Here is a 16409-nt window from a genome sequence, read left to right on the forward strand (position 1 = left end):
TTTTCACTGCATAATAAAGCTGCTTTGTTTTATGTCTGTGAGACTGAATGGCTTTACTAAGTTTAGACAGGGATTTACAATATCTTTATAAAGAGTGTCAACACTGATGCCACTATACGAAGAGCTTTTCCACTGTATCCTCCATTGCACAGGTATCTAAGAAGCAGAAAGTCATGGCAAACTAGATTTCAAGCAGGGACTTTCACTGCTTATGCTTTGTTTATTGACCAATATACTAGACAGACAGACAGACAGACACCTTATTAATCCCAAGGGGAAATTCACATATTCCAGCAGCAGCATACTGATAAAAACAATATTAAATCAAAGAGTGATAAAAATGCAGGTAAAAACAGACAATAACTTTGCATAATGTTAACATTTACCCAATCATCCCCCCCAGCCCCAGGTGGAATTGAAGATTGGCATAGTGGGGTGGGAACGATCTCCTCAGTCTGCCAGTAAAGCAGGTCATTGACAGCAGTCTGTTGCTGAAGCTGCTCCTCTGTCTGGAGATGACACTATTTAGTGGATGAGGTGGATTCTCCATGATTGACAGGAGCCTGCTCAGCGCCCGTTGCTCTGCCACAGATGTCAAACTGTCCAGCTCCGTGCCTACAATAGAGCCTGCCTTCCTCACCAGTTTGTCCAGGCGTGAGGCATCCTTATTTATGCTGCCTCCCCAACCTACCACCACGTAGAAGACGGCACTTGCCACAACCGTCTGATAGAACATCTGCAGCATCTTACTGCAGATGTTGAAGGACGCCAGCCTCCTAAGAAAATATAGTCGGCTCTGTCCTCTCTTGCACAGAGCATCAGTATTGGCAGTCCAGTCCAAGTAATCATTCAGCTGCACTCCCAGGTATTTATTTATTATACCATAATATGCTGTGATGCACCCATTTACGCTGCTATAGAGAACTGCAGGTTATTTTCTAAAACACTTAGCACTCCTTGACCTCCAAACTCAAAAAGATTTGTGTACAGTCTTACTTTAACTGGCTGCTGTGAACTTCGCATTATGAACACTGCCAATCAATTGTACTTTGTAGTACTCTACCTTGAAAAAGTAATGAATTAGAATGTATGCTATAAGCATTAAAGTGTGTATAATTTTAAGTAATTGCTTAAATGCAATGTTTAATTCTGCACATTTTAAGCCATTCTAATGTTATTTTTTTTTTCTTTTCACTTTGTAATATTACTATATAATTGCTTATTATGAAAAAAAAACATTTAGAGCATAACTTAAATATTCACATCATCAAAAGAGAAAAAACAACCAATATTCTTGTTTCCTCAATAAAATTATATTACCTGTACTCTGAACTTCCAAGTTGTTCCAACTGGAACACCAGGTATAGGCCCATAATGATTAGATGGAACAATCGTACATTCCTTTGTACGTCCTACACAAGCCATTCCCTATGACAAGGATCAAATAAGATTCAATGAGTGTCAAACAATGTTAAATATTAAATTAGAAGATTCTAAGAATTTACTGCTAAAAATGCAGAAAACATGCAATTATTAGAATCAATAACAAAAAATTGTGAATGGTCTTCTATTAAAAATACTTAGATAGGAAAGTTGCATTTTTCTAATTGTATATGAGATTACATAAAACTTAAAGGGTTGTGAAAACAGCAGTTTTAGCTTATTAGAAAAATACAATGAACATCTCAAGAGTTGAACCTTATCTTTCTTTATTTTGTTCCATATGTCTTAATGTATAAAACATCACTATTTTTTTATTTTTCATAATGCCAATGTATGACAGCACATCAACAGTGGCTTCAAGAAAGAGTGGCTTCATTCATCAGAACACCACCATAACCTTTATTTTTGAGAACTGCCACATCTCCATGCTAGAGATAGTCTTGATCTTATCTATTACTCAAGTAAGCATAGCATGTTTACCCTCCTAATCCAACCCTTAACTCTGTGTACCATGTTCCCTTTGTGAGGTCAGGTTAGGTTAGGTTGGGAAGCATGCATTGGTACAGTGCGGTGCCACACTCACCACGTGACAGAACTGCTCAGGATCCTGGTTGGCAAACCCCCAAGCAGACAAATGGTCTAGTCCCACCCTCCAGAAATGACCATCTGTGTGCTGCAGCCATGTGTTACATGAGCGTCCTCTTAGTCTGGTCCAGCCACTCAGGTCCTCAACAACGAGGATCCTGCGAGCCGGATTACCCTCTGGGAATCGTGCCACATGGCCGTGGTGCCGTAACTGATGCTCCCGCACAATGCAGGTAATGTGCCTCATACGGGAGTCCATGAGCAACCGTTCATTCAGCAAAAAGTCAAACTAGCAGTACCCAAGGGTACTCTGAAGAGAGACAGTACCAAAAAAGTCCAGCCTTTCTCGATTCACTGGATAGTGTTCATATAGCAAAACAGGAAGCACCAGGACTCTAAAGACTTTGACCTTTGTCCTTTTGCAAAGATATTGGGATGCCACACACCCCATTCCAGCGACCTCATGACTTCCTATGCTCTCCCAATCCATCTACTGACTTCATAGGAAAAGTAACCAGAGACATGAATGTCGCTGCCGAGGTAAGTAAACCTCTTGACAAAGTCGACACTTTGTCGACACATTTTCCGCAGACAGACACACTGCCGATGGCTGTGCCCAAGAGGTCATTAAAGGCCTGGATCTTGGTTTCTACCAAGGACACTCACAAGCCCAGACACTGACTCCTTGCAGAGTCTCTTGAGAGCCCCGACCAGAGCCTTCATTGACTCTGCAAACATCACAGCATTGTCGGCAAAGTCAAAATCAGTGAATCTCTCTTCACCAACAGTTGCCCCAGAGCTTCTGGACCCCAGGTCTTATTGAGGATGACCCTAGCAAGGACCTTACCTGACACCGAGAGCAGCATTATCCCCCTGTAGTTGCTGCAATCCAGGTGATCACTATTCCTTTTCCAGATAGGGACAACAAGTCCTGTTTTCCACTCAGTTTGAATGATGTCCATCTCCCAAATGGAAGCAAAGATTGCTTTCAAGGCCAGGAGGACAGCTTTACCACCAGCCTAGAAAAGTTCACCCCAGTCACTAAACATCCCTGCAGCCTTCCTTACCCTCTGCTGGTTCACTACGTGTGCAATCTCAGAGAGATTGGGTGGTTCATAGCTAATTGGAGAATCAGCCTCAAGAACCAGGGACTCACGAGGTATACAACAACCTAGTTGGAGGATCACCTTTAAACAGCTGCTCAAACTAGCCAGTCCAGCAGGTCAAAACCGCAGTGTCATCCGTAACTTTCGAATCATGGCAGTTCCATCAGCCGCCATGATGTCAAGACACAATACTAATACAGTAGTCAGTCAACATGATCTACAGTGAATCCTCCCTGTAAATATTTTCCTTAAAAGAGCAGTAATTTTTTCCTGTGGTGGAATTGAGGAGAACACTTTGAAACAGAAGAGTAGGTATGTTTATGGGTCTCCTCTGTTCCTAAGTGAGATTTCAGTAGGATGCTCCCCCCCTCCGTAATTAGGTCTGCTGAAGGAAGTGACACAGTTTGAAAGAAATAAAAATACAGTGAGTTGTTTTGCAGGTTTTAAAGTTAAATAATTCAGCCTGAGAATTATTAATTACTGTTTGTCTTCAAACAGCCATTGAATGCACATCATTTTGTTCCCGTACATTCACAACTGAATTTGAAGTTACACATTGGTTCAGTATGTTGTGTTACCAACACACAAACATACACACAGTGTTTTTCATGTATATTATAAATCTTTGTAGATTACATTTTTATCTATTAACATAAAGTGGGGACACCCACAAACACTTCTAACATCACCTAAGATAACATTCCTTACAGCATTATTCATTGCTTTACCCACTTAAGTCAATTTGCATCTGCAAACTGCTTTGAAATCATACAGCAGTTGTATGCAGTTTGATCTCCATCCCACATGTTGTCACTTATCAAAAGCCTTTTAAAAAATCCAGATAAATAATAGCATACAAACCACTCTGATCAAATGCTTCTGATGGTGGAAAATAAAACTTTAGCATATTAGTCAGATACAATCTCCCCATCTGGATTTTTCAAAAATATTGATTTATTGATACATATAGATTCTGAAATGTTGAAACTATACTAATATTAATTTTCCATGGTACTGATATCAGTATCATATCAGATGTACTTTCCTGCTTGCTCGTTGTTTCTACAGTAAGTTCAGACACATACACTATCACAACCCAACCTATGTCCTTTATGGAGCAGCAGCTCCACCTCCTCTCACTGACTTTGCTGCAGTTCAAAAATACCCTTCAACTTCTAGAACAGAACAAACAATTCTACAGTATTGCTGTCCAATTAGGCAAAACCATGATTTAAATTCCAGTATAAAGTATATATTCGAATAAATTAAAACATACCTTAAATATTCTTGATGCTACAGTAAAGAGCCACTTGCTCTCCCTTTTGCTTCTAGGGTCTGCATTCTTAATTTACAAGTGTAACGCATGTTATTTTCATTTTAGCAGAGTTCTCTTTCTTTGAGAGCGAACAATAAACTTTGTTAAAAGGCTGCTGAAAAATGCCACTTTTTACAAAATGTTCAGTTTTATTTTTAACCAATCTGGTGGGCATACTGTGCACAATTAACAAATATGCTGAAGAGACAGGGTCTAAGATATGCTGTCGATCAGCAACAATGCATCAGTCATCTGTTTTATATGGATGATGTCATGTCAGGCAGTTTACTAGAGATGAGCATCAACTCAAACAAGCCCTGATAACCATCAAAGGTTTTAGGGAGGACATCAGAAAGAGTTGGGTTTGGATAGCTGCAGCACTCAAGTGTTCAAAGGTGGCAGACATGTCAAAAGGAGAACCCTCCAGTTGAATAACAAGACAGGTTTCGTAGCCTGAGCCAAGAAGATACCAATAAATACCTGGGCATCAATGAAAACAATGGCATTCAGCACACTTAGACAAAAGAGAAGATAGCAAAGGAATGCTGTCAAAAGCACTGTGGGGTCCTCCAGTCTTAGCGCAACTCAAATAACAAGATCTCATTGATCAACAGTAAGGTAAATCTACTCCTCATGTATATAGCTTTGGAATGAACTGATGGACACTGGCCACAGATCCATCAAACTCATGTCTACAAGCAAAACTACCATCATTGGCCTGAGTAATTACTGTATATTGTGTTTGGCAGAAATAAGTTCACCAAGCTTATGAATACCCATGAGGCTGGCAGAGCAAAATCCTGCTCATAGCAGTGGCAAATAAAATCAAGAGAAAGTGTTTGCTCAGTGGCAAATACAATCAAGAGAAAGTGCTTGTTTAACGAAGCTGAGATTCAAGACCATCACTGAAACTGAAACCGAACTGCTGAGAAAAAGTCACTGCACTGCACAAGTGTGGCTTGGCAGTTATGCATCAAAGAGAAAGACTGAAAGCCTACTCATTGCAGCTCAGGACCATCGAGAAAAACCTTGGGTTGCTGCTGGAAGAGATGTTGGTGAGACAAGCTGGAGGTGCTTAGCCTGTGGTCTGAATGTGGATCCCAATGTCCCAGTGCAGTGATGGGGAGACTGTATTGTAAAAATAGTGCCATCCTTCAAGTGAGATGCAAAACAGAGGTTCTGACTCTCTGTGGTCATAAAAAGTTCCTGGCATCCTTCTTAAAGAGTACGGTGCATTCCTATATCTAGGCTAAATTTCCCACCATGGCCTAGTCATTCTGGCTCCTTAATCATCCCTGGTCTCTAATTGGATCTCTCTCTCACCACTTCACCACCTAACGGCTAAAGTGTGGTGAGTGTACTGGCGTTTAAATGGCTGCCATCGTATCATCCAAGTGGATGCTACACCTTAGTAATGGTTGAAGAGGCTCCCCCACTCACAGAAGTACTTTGAGTAGTGAGAAAAGCACTACATAAATCTACAGAATTATTATTATTATATCATCATGTGTTCTTAAAGACCCTGGCTTTGTGCAAGGCCATGTTCTCAAGAGTTATAGTGCATAAGTCATAAGCGCTTTTTGCTTTACATTGTGAGCAGAAAAATAAAACTAATAGCAAAATCTAAAAAAAACAGCACATATACAAATGTGGAGGTAACACCCGGCATTTTCAACCTATAGTCAAATAACTACTTATTTATACACCTATTATTTCATCTAGAATTTGTAAGACACAGCTCTAAACTGGCTCTGGAACCAGAAATCTAGATCAAAAGTCTTTAGTTCTGGAGAAGCTCACAGACCATTGCTAGAGTTTGTACTTTGGAGCAACAGAGAACACCTTCAAATTTCATAGAGAAAAAACATTTACTGTGCTTGCACACTAGGAGCTATATCAACTTTTCAAAGTATTTTGTCTTTTGAGAAACATTGGACTATGTGCTTAAAAGTATACTATCTACTGACTTTGTAGTCCTATGCAGGTATGGTGGAGATACCTGGAGTAGCATGACTAGGAAGGATGGCCTGTCTGACCTGAATCTGAGCAGTCAATTGTTACTGGATTTGTGGCAATTATGAATTGTCTATAAAGAACACAAGCCTTTTCTCAAGTCTGCCTGGCACCAATATAAATTAGGCCAAAAGACAGGCTTTGTTCTTTTGTCATACATATGATACAAGGCCTTATGTTCCGAACACTATCTGAAATTATCATTACTTGGTGATGAGCTGGCTGAGATAAACGGAGCAACTATTGGACAAACCACAAATACCCAAAAGTGTGTTGAGGCTATGCTGAAAACAGTTAGAACCATCATCACAGGAAGAGCTTCTCCTGTATATCAGAAGACGAAAATGGAGTATAAAATAACCAGGCTGAAGACGTCAGCAGTGCAGGCAGGTGCATGGGGCTGTGGCCAAAAGATTGTTTTTGCTTGTCACAGAGACTACTTTGGGACTCCTGAATAAACAGCACTATAAGAAAAAAGGTCTTCTGTGCATGTTAACAGGAGAGTTTACAGATTTGACTAAGAGAGCCATCATACCTAAAAGGAAAGAGCTGCATCAGTGGCTAAGGCAAATTCCAGTGGCGATGGAGTTTGACACATACAGAGCATGAAAACTGAGTACTGGGGGGAAACAGTTGACATCAAATGGAATTTTTGGCAAGAAAAAAGGTGCAATATGAGGAACTCCTACACCCAGTGTACACTGACTTGTCTGAGTGAGCAGCACCAGAAACACTGTTTACGGATATGTGCATTTTATCTGGCTATGATTACTGTGGTGATTATACAGCTCCACTGTGACACAGCCAAAGGTGTGGATTAGATCTAACCAGAAATGCTAAAGCCAAATATAATGGTTTGTGGTCACTAAAAAAGCTTATTACACGTAGTATAAAGTAGGATACCTAGTGGAAAGTTCTACAAGAACAATGACTATTTGACTATGGCTATATATATTGAATGGCTATATGCTATTCAGTGCCTGCATTTGCAGAGTGCCCGGTAGACAGTAACTAGTTTGTGAACCTAAGAGTTAAAATTGTGGTTTTTGCAAATAATGTGGTTCTCCTGCCAGTTAAAGGGTGAGGAACTATACCAAAAAAGGACTTAAAAAAAAAAAAAGGGCAGGGTATTACTTAGTGTTGATCAGTGAATTTCAACAAAGCATTATTTGCAGTGAATTTGCTACATTCACATTTGTTCTTGTTTATCAAATTATTTACTGACTAGCCAACCCGCGGCGTAACATACGCCGCATAATTATGTATTGATGGGTGAACACTTGCTGAACGACACAGTTGTCCAAATGGGGTGGGTTTGTGGATACCAGTGTGAGTGAATGCAAAGATGGAACTCTGGAGAGAGCAACATACAATTGTCCGTGACTGAAAGCGGGATCGTCTGTGACGATGGAGGCTACGCTGGTGAAAGTTACTTTGTCGGTAGGGATAAGTTTCAGCAGTTGTTCATTAAGGTGTAGCGAGTCTTCGTTGTTGACGCTTAATATAGCTTGCGTACTGAGTTGTTCTAGAGTTACAGTTGAGAAACACTTTTTTAATGTCTTTTAAGCACAGGGAAAAAAATTAACATGTGAAACATCCGTAATGTAATAAGCCACCAAGCAAAGTAACATTGCAACAATGCACGCTACGATCCGATCGCTGTAAACAGAAGTGAAAACAAAATTGAGGCCAGTGCATTATTTAACTGCCTTGTAGCGCAATGGTAGTGCTGCTGTTTTGCAGTAAGGAGAGTGTGGAAGATTTTGGGTTCGCTTCCCGGTTTCTCCGTGTGTGGATAGCGGTTTGAATACTGAAAACACCGCTATATCAATGTAATGAAGTATTATTATTCTTATGTGTCCAGCGCTCTGTCCCTCGCGCGCCTGTATGCGTGTGTGTGTGTCGCTCGCTCTCGTTCGCTCGCTCGCTGCACGTGTTCCTGCAGGCATACCAGTAAGTGAATGAAAAGATGGAACTCTGGAGAGAGCAACATACAACTGTCTGTGACTGAAAACTGGTTTTGGCAGATACATTCACATCTTTTTGAATGTTTGGCCCTGTGCCTTATAAATTGTCATCGCAAAGGCAAATCTAACAGGAAATTGTCTTCATGTTAAAGTAAAAGGGAAATTATCTGCAACAAACAGTTTTACACGCTGCATACCAACCCGTGGCGTAGTATACGCCGCATAATCACGCCACTTTTTTAATGTTTTTTAAGCAGAGGGAAGCTTTCTCTGTCTCAGCAGCAGCCGCCCCAGCCCCCCCCCCACCTCTCTCTCTCTCTCAGCAGCACGTGAGCCCCCTCCCCCTCTGTCTCTCAGAAGCATGCGAGCCCTCTCTGTCTCTCTAACATTGCAGTAGTTGTATAAACACTTTTTTTTAAATGAGTTTTAAGCACAGCAGGAAAAAAGGAACATTTGAACAAATCCGAACTTTATTTAAAAGCCAACCAAGATAGTAACATTGCAGGAGTTCACCATTTTTAATCAGGCAACTGACAGTAGTGGAGTCAGGCACAGAGAAGGTCAGCTGCTGAGAAAGCGTCTCGACTGTTGTAGGGCCTACATCGGTGAAGCAGGTGAGACGCTAATGAAAGAGGCACAGGGCTTATTGGTTTTTAAAGACTGCTTCCTTCATTGTGTTTTAACCTCAGTTTTAAAGGATTGCGCTGCTCTCTCTGTAGCGCTGCCTGTGTGTGCGCAGCTCTCTCTCTGGGGCTGCCTGTGTGTGCCTCTGTCTCTCTCTGGCGCTGCCTCGTGGCTCTGAGGTGCATGTGGATCGTAGCAGGGAGGAACTCGACTAACGTGGTGATTGGTGAGTTTTTGCGTCCGGGTTGGTGGTCGTGGCTGTAGCCAACTCACGGTGTATCTTACGCCGCATAATTATGTATTGATGGGTGAACACTTTCTGAACGACACAGTTGTCCAAACAGAAGTGAAAGTAAAATCGAGCGTGGTGCGTTCTTTAACTGCATTCTCTGTCTTGTAGCGCAGTGGTAGTGTTGCTGCTTTACAGTAAGGAGACTGTGGAAGATTTTGGGTTCGTTTGGGCTGCATTTGCAGTGTTACCGCCTGTGCATATTAAATCTTGAAATCCTTCGAGTAACAAATTAACTAACTAACACCCACCCACACACACACAGCCTGTGTGAAAAAATGCGCCTGTACTTTCATCATTTTGTTGCAGCCTATCAAAGACTTGCTGCCCCCAACTCAACGTGGCTCAGAAGTCCATGTGTAGCGTACAACAGATGAACATAAATGACACCGTTTTCTCTGAGGCGTCGTGTCCCAGTTAGTGGGCGTAGCTCTGCGAGTTGTCGTCGTATCCAATGGTCATAGAGTTGGTGGGCGTGGCTCCTTCCTACTTGTCGGCGGCTTAGTGAATCCACGCCCCTTCCTGCGTGCTTTCATGGGTGTCTTGTTTTGGTGTGCGTGCTTTCATGGGTGTCTTCCCCTTCTGGCGTCGACTTTGTGAATTATATATATATATATATATATATATATATATATATATAGTTCTCCTAAACTGCCAAATTATTTTCCCCAGCACACCATAATGCTTTGCAAGGCCAGCACAACATCACCTGGAGCTGTAACTGCCAACACTGGATGGGACCACCTTCCAGGTATATAATGCTGATCATTTTGCATCACAGACTCTGTGACACTTAGTTAGTGGTACAGCAAATAAGTAGATAATTCAAGTTCTCAAAATTTTATTTTTATGAAACAAACAGCATAAACAACATGTTATCTTTGCTTGTTGCAGGTCAATCTTCAAGCTCAATGTCAGTATAAGAGAAGGAGGCATGTGCCCTATGGATGCATAATTAGCCATGTGGAGATGAAAAACATACCTTGAATGAGCCTGACAAACCCCACCCCAAAACACAGGAGACTCTATGAAATAATAAATAATAACAAAAGTAAAAATGCAAAACATCAGCACAGACAGTATGAAGAGCCTTCAGCGCAACTTCAAAAATTAGAACAAGCACACAGCAATCAATCAGGACACACCACTTTGAATTTTCTGCCTTTAAAAGACCTTCTTATTTTTTATGACTTCTGACTATGATTTCAGATTGTGGGTCTCTGACTGTTCTTTCTTGTTTGACCTCACGGAGACATGGTGGTACAGTGGTTGGCACCGCTGCCACATAGCTCAGGTCACTTTTATGGCCACAATAACGAGTCCAGTATAGTTGGCAGACATTTCCCTATCCCTCAGTTGACACCTTAAAGATGACTGCACCATTATAATTCAGTCAAATCTAGTTCAGCTAGTCCTTTGCCATTTACTTTAATGAATTTTGCAGAGTTCAGTGATATGCACGAACACTTCCGTGATTTCTCTGAACTCAAGGTGAAGTGAACACTATGGGAGTCACTCATCACTACTAAAGAATGAAACTAGATTCAGTACTGCAATTGATCAAGGCATAGGTACAGTGGCAGCAGTTGTATTAACATTAAAATAGTTTACTAGTCAGACTGTATCACCATTCTCAAATATCACTGAAAGAATGCAACTGGATTCACTCCATGGAATCAGGTGGAAAGTGCAATAATATAACCAGAGTAAAACAACAACTTCCAAAAATAAGAGGAGGTAGTTCAGTTACTTTAAACATGCAGTTAGTAGAAACACTTTGGCACCTTTAAAGAGGGTGGGAAGTATGGGTGGGTGTATATGCGTACTAGTCACTGTATACCTGGAGAAAACCTAGGACATGGTGGAGAGACTATATGTCTCAACTGGCTGATTAGTAATCCCCTTGAAGCAACTGGGTGAAAACTACTAGGGATAGCATGGGCTGGTCAGTCCAGTTCAGAATGTTGCCACTGTGACTCAGGGAAAATTAAATTAAAACGATGACATTATTAATTGTGAATACTTGGCAAATTAAGGTATCTTGAAGTACAATGTAATAACTTTGAAAGTCCCACCCAGAAATGAACAGGTGAACATTATTTCACTTACATCACAGAAGCAAGTAAGCCTTGCTGCTCTATTTAGGTAGGGCCGTCTTAACAGCATTATAGGCCCCCGGGCAAAACAGTGCACTGGGGCCCCAACCTACACAACCATTCAACAAGTCACAGCATAAATTGATAAGCATGGGGCCCCTAAGCTTGTGGGACCCCCGGGCAACTGCCCAGGGTGCCCATGTCTTAAGACCGCCCTGTATTTAACACTAGAATTACCAGAGTCTACGAAAAAACTTGTAGATCCGGCCCACCTTAAAACCGTTCTCACCTCTCTTTTGTCTTCTAAATGTGCTGATTAAGACGAGCAGCAAAAAGCCAGCTATTCCATCCCCCACCTTTGCAAAACGTTCACTAAGTTTTCCCAGCTCGTGCCTTGTTTGATTATCTGGGAGTGACTGAACTGGAGTTTTAGAGTGGAAATAATAGATCGTTATTTGGAATACACACATTTCATATGTGTTCCGTTTCTACAGTAATCTGTGTAAACACATTGTTAAAACAGAAACTTTTTCATATTTTAGTAATAAATGTTACAAAATGTAGGCATAAACTATAGAATGTGTGAAGCCTGATGGCCAAACATTAAATAAACACTTTCACAAAAGGTTCAAGGCTGTAGCAACACTTTCCATGGCGTAACGCTGAGATTTGCTGACTCAGAACACGGCAGCCCTGCCACGTCGTAGAGATCGGAGTTTGATTCCCCGCTGGGGAGGAAGTGTTTTTTTTTCTTTGTAGCCTCAAACGGACATAAAATTTATAAATTGGTATGCACTGCAAATCGTTAAGTTTAAAATGTCGATCGTGGTTATTTCTGTTGATTAATTCATGCTTTTTTACTTAGAGTCAGAACAGGAGCTTATTCAGCTGACTCTAAGTAACAGCGCCAGTATAAATCACACGCAATCTGACGCTGTTCGTTTTCAAATAATATTGGATTACTTCGACGATGTTTTCTGATTGGTACTATTCGCGTCATAAAATGATTTCTTCAAAACGTCACATATATTTGTTTTGAGATAATGAATAGAGCTGCAAATTACAGGTGCTTGTTCAGTGTAATAGGAACCATAGCACAGAGAGGTGTGTACACTGCAACACAAGTACACATGTCGTAAATGTAGGAAGGGCACTCCTTGGATGAGCTATAGTGTGTCTATGTGAAAACAGCAGTGTCAGATGGGGAGTGTCTGATGATTGCATATAGTGCTGAAGTTACTGCTCTTTACTATGCTTTCCTCTGCATGTCCTGGAGTACAAAAGAAATAGCATACAGCAACATGTGGGGACTGGCAAGATTGGGGGAAAAAAAACACGCGGTCATATGTATTGTGATACACTGCACAGCTATAGCGCGTCTTTATTTGAAAACAGCAGTGTCAGATGGGGTAGGGAAGGATCCTGAACGCGACTGAGAGAAAAGTGAATTTAAAAAAAAAAAAAAACAGCTAACCTTTACAAATATCATAAATTACACCGGCTGTTACAGACTGAAATCAAATGTATCTTTTTATTCTAAAACAGTAAAAATAAGAGCAGTTCACTTCTCAAAAGGGAATCGAGGAGGATCAAACTCTTGACCTTTTGATTCCCAGTCTGCAACTGATATTGTTGCACCACGGGGCAGTCGTGGTAACTGAGTGTCAATGTCGCACACTAAGGCGGCTTTTTTTGTTCTGTAGTTATATTTTTGAATAAAAGCGCACTTGTTCTGTTATATTTGTACCTTTCGTGAAAGTGTTTCTTTGATATTTGGACTTTAGGCTTCATACATTATATAGTTTATGCCTACATTTTGTCATTTACTACTAGAATATGAAAAACGTTTCTGTTTTAAAAATGTGCTTACACAGATTACTGTAGAAAACGGCACACACATGAAATGCGTGTGTTCCAAATAACAATCTATTATTTCCACTCTAAAACTCCACTTCACTCCCAGATAATCAATCAAGGCATGAGCTGGGAGAAGTTCGTGCACGTTCTAAGTCGGTGGGGGGATGGAATAGTCGGCTGTTTGCAGCTTGTCTTTATCTACACATTTAGAGGACAAAGGACACTGGCGAAGAGGTGCAAACAGATTTAAGAAGCGATTTAAGGCGGGACGGATCTACAAGTTTTTTCGTAGGCTCTGGTAATTCTAGTGCTAGGCAAGTAAGCCCAGAACTCTATTTTTGGAAATCAGCCAAGCTCTACTCTAATATATGACAGAAAACAGAAACCAGTTCTTAAATGGGGACCAGTGCATCATCACTTACAGATTTTACATCTCTGCCTGTAGGAGGGTTTGAGTGCATGTGCTGTAAGTGTATTTGTTAAATACTTGTATATATTATGTTTCTTATTGTTCTTTGCCAAAGGATTTCTGCTACAGGTGTAGTACCACACAAGTCAACTGGACCTGCCCACAGCCATTTTTTTAGAAAACGTACTTGCTTTTATTTGTTAAAAATAATGAAAACTACTATATATTAAAGTTGAGTTGTGAAAATTGCTTAATGAAGAGAAACATATAAAACAAAATTGTAAAATAAATACATACTATATGGTATGATATTAAACATTTGACAACCAGTAAAACACAAGTATATAGGTATAATCAAAACAACCAATAAAATATATGAAGAACCTTATCTATTTTTAGAGAAAATATTTTCTGCTATTAAAAAAAAACAGTTTACATTGGTCTTTGGTGTGACCTCACTACTTGCTTCTCATTACTTGTGCTGCTTATTGCTATTGACCAAAAGCAGTAAATGAATGAGAAATCCTTCATTCCATTAGCATACTATAGCACAGATTTACATTTTGTATTATGCCAATTATTAATTTGGAAAAGAATTCAAATTAAATACTACATAATTAAGTCATTTGTTAAACTGATTATTAAAAGGACTTTCTTAACTTCTGGATACATTCCATTTTTGGCTTTTAACTGTTTAACAACCAGATTTGTTCATGTTTTAAAAACTAAAACAGATTGATTTAACAGCTGGACTTCATTAGAAGTGCGAGCATTAAAAACCAATGATTTAACTAATCAGTGAGATGGTCAGATGTCTAGTTATAAGTAGCCATTTTTATAAACAAATTGAATGGGCTTGTACCAATACTAACCTTGCCCCAGTCCCTCTGGCTTTCAGTGTGTGCAGATGGCATCTTGGCTTTCTTTTTACTCTGTTTTAGCTTTTCCCCAGCTTTCACAACCTCATTTGTATCATTTTTACAAGTAGGGCAATACCTGGAAATAATTGCATGAGAAATGTAATCAAAAAGCAAGTATTTTCTAAGCATGAAACTATCCTGTCATTGACAAGATGCTAAAATTAATAGTACTGAATTAATAATAACCACAACTATTAATAAGCATAATGATTTGCAGTAAGTGTATCATCATTACAAGAGAAAATATTTATGTGTATGTATACAAATTAAATTTAATAACAGTCATCAGCATATGAATTATGTGCAATTGATTATTTTTTCACAATAAAGCAATGCCACATACAGTGTATGTACACAATAGCAAAGTCTTAGCTTTAATAGAGGCTTCTGTATTTAGCATCTGGGTTATCAATGAAGTCAATCTCAGTAATTTAATAATGAGACTGTCAAAAATGTTGACACACTGGCATGCAGTCTCAAGCAATCAACTAAAGTATGGTTGAATGTTTGAAGAACACAGCTTTGCACAGAGTACGAAACCACAGAAAAAGAAGTTTAAAAATTTGTTTAAAAACCGAGATTAGAAAATCAAAAATAACCTGGCCATGGAGATTTAAGTTATACAATGAAAATAAAATCATAACACTGAATATTAATAAAAAATGTTAACAAGTCAATTTTGTTTTACTCTAGTACAATTACTATCTTTGTAATATCTTCAGTTTTTAGGATACACTAGTTAACCTTCTAGCATCTTCTTAGTCATAAAAAGAGAAAGCACTTCAGTTATTAATTCCTTTAAATGTTTGTTTTGTGGTGGTCACTCAGTACATCTGTCTTTAAATGAAATTATGTTGGGACTTTTTAGAAAAACAATTATCTTTCTATCAAATCATATGCTGTGATTTTTGCATTTTTGGACAAACAGTATAGCAAAGTATAATTCTACTTAAAAACTGATTATTTCCAGCTTGAATCTGAGATCCTTACCAATCCTCATCCTCGGGAATCCTAGAAAGCGGTGGATTCAGACAGTAAATGTGAAAAGCCATGTTGCATTCATCACACAAGAGCTGCATGTGAGCATCCTGCTTTCCCCCACATACACAGCATGAACAGAAACGACACTCGGCATCAGGATCTGCCTTGCAGTGCTTACACTCTGGACCACTTTTTCCTGGCCAAAAAAAATAGGAATATTCACTTTGTACAAAAGCAGTTTAAGTAAAAATAACTTACTCAAAACAAATAAAAAGCAAGATAAAAAAAAAATCCACACACATAATTTGAAATTTTTGTACACTATTGCTCTGTGTTGTCAAAACTATAGTATTTATGTGCCAGAGAGATCTATCCAATGTTGGGCAACTAAAACATGTCTGTTTATGGAATTGGAATTCAAGCAGTTCAAAGGCAATGGAATATTTAAAAAAATAAATAAAAAAAAAAAAAAAAAAACCACAACAACACAAAAAAAAAAAATCAGTGATTAAGCACACTGCTCATTTGGTTGTACATTCTAAAATGAAGAAATCAATTTTTATATATTTTTAATAAGGAAAATTTTTAATTGAGTATATTGGATCTAAACCCAAACATTCAACATTCAGTGAACAAGCAACCATATCATACCCAAAATATTTTTCTTCATCTAAATGTAGCAATAAAGCTGGTGACTGTTGCTACTGATATATATGAAGAGGTTTTATCACTAAACATAATAAATATTATATTCAAATTTTTAGCTTCACTGGTATAAAAACATCATCAAACAAATGGGCAATG

At 39.2% G+C, this 16409-nt stretch overlaps 1 protein-coding gene across 1 annotated transcript in view; it reads right to left on the reverse strand.

Moving 5' to 3' along the window:
- Positions 1-16409, reverse strand: part of LOC114654420 (E3 ubiquitin-protein ligase UHRF2-like) — a 176585-nt gene that overhangs the window by 55112 nt on the left and 105064 nt on the right. The window contains exons 6-8 of the mRNA XM_028804976.2: positions 15615-15801; positions 14577-14700; positions 1321-1428 (exon numbers count right to left, since the gene is read on the reverse strand). Of these exons, the coding sequence (XP_028660809.1) occupies positions 1321-1428; positions 14577-14700; positions 15615-15801 (419 nt within the window). The remainder of the gene's footprint in view (positions 1-1320; positions 1429-14576; positions 14701-15614; positions 15802-16409) is intronic.

Source organism: Erpetoichthys calabaricus, chromosome 7 (assembly GCF_900747795.2).
Source record: "Erpetoichthys calabaricus chromosome 7, fErpCal1.3, whole genome shotgun sequence".
Taxonomy (NCBI): Eukaryota; Metazoa; Chordata; class Cladistia; order Polypteriformes; family Polypteridae; genus Erpetoichthys; species Erpetoichthys calabaricus.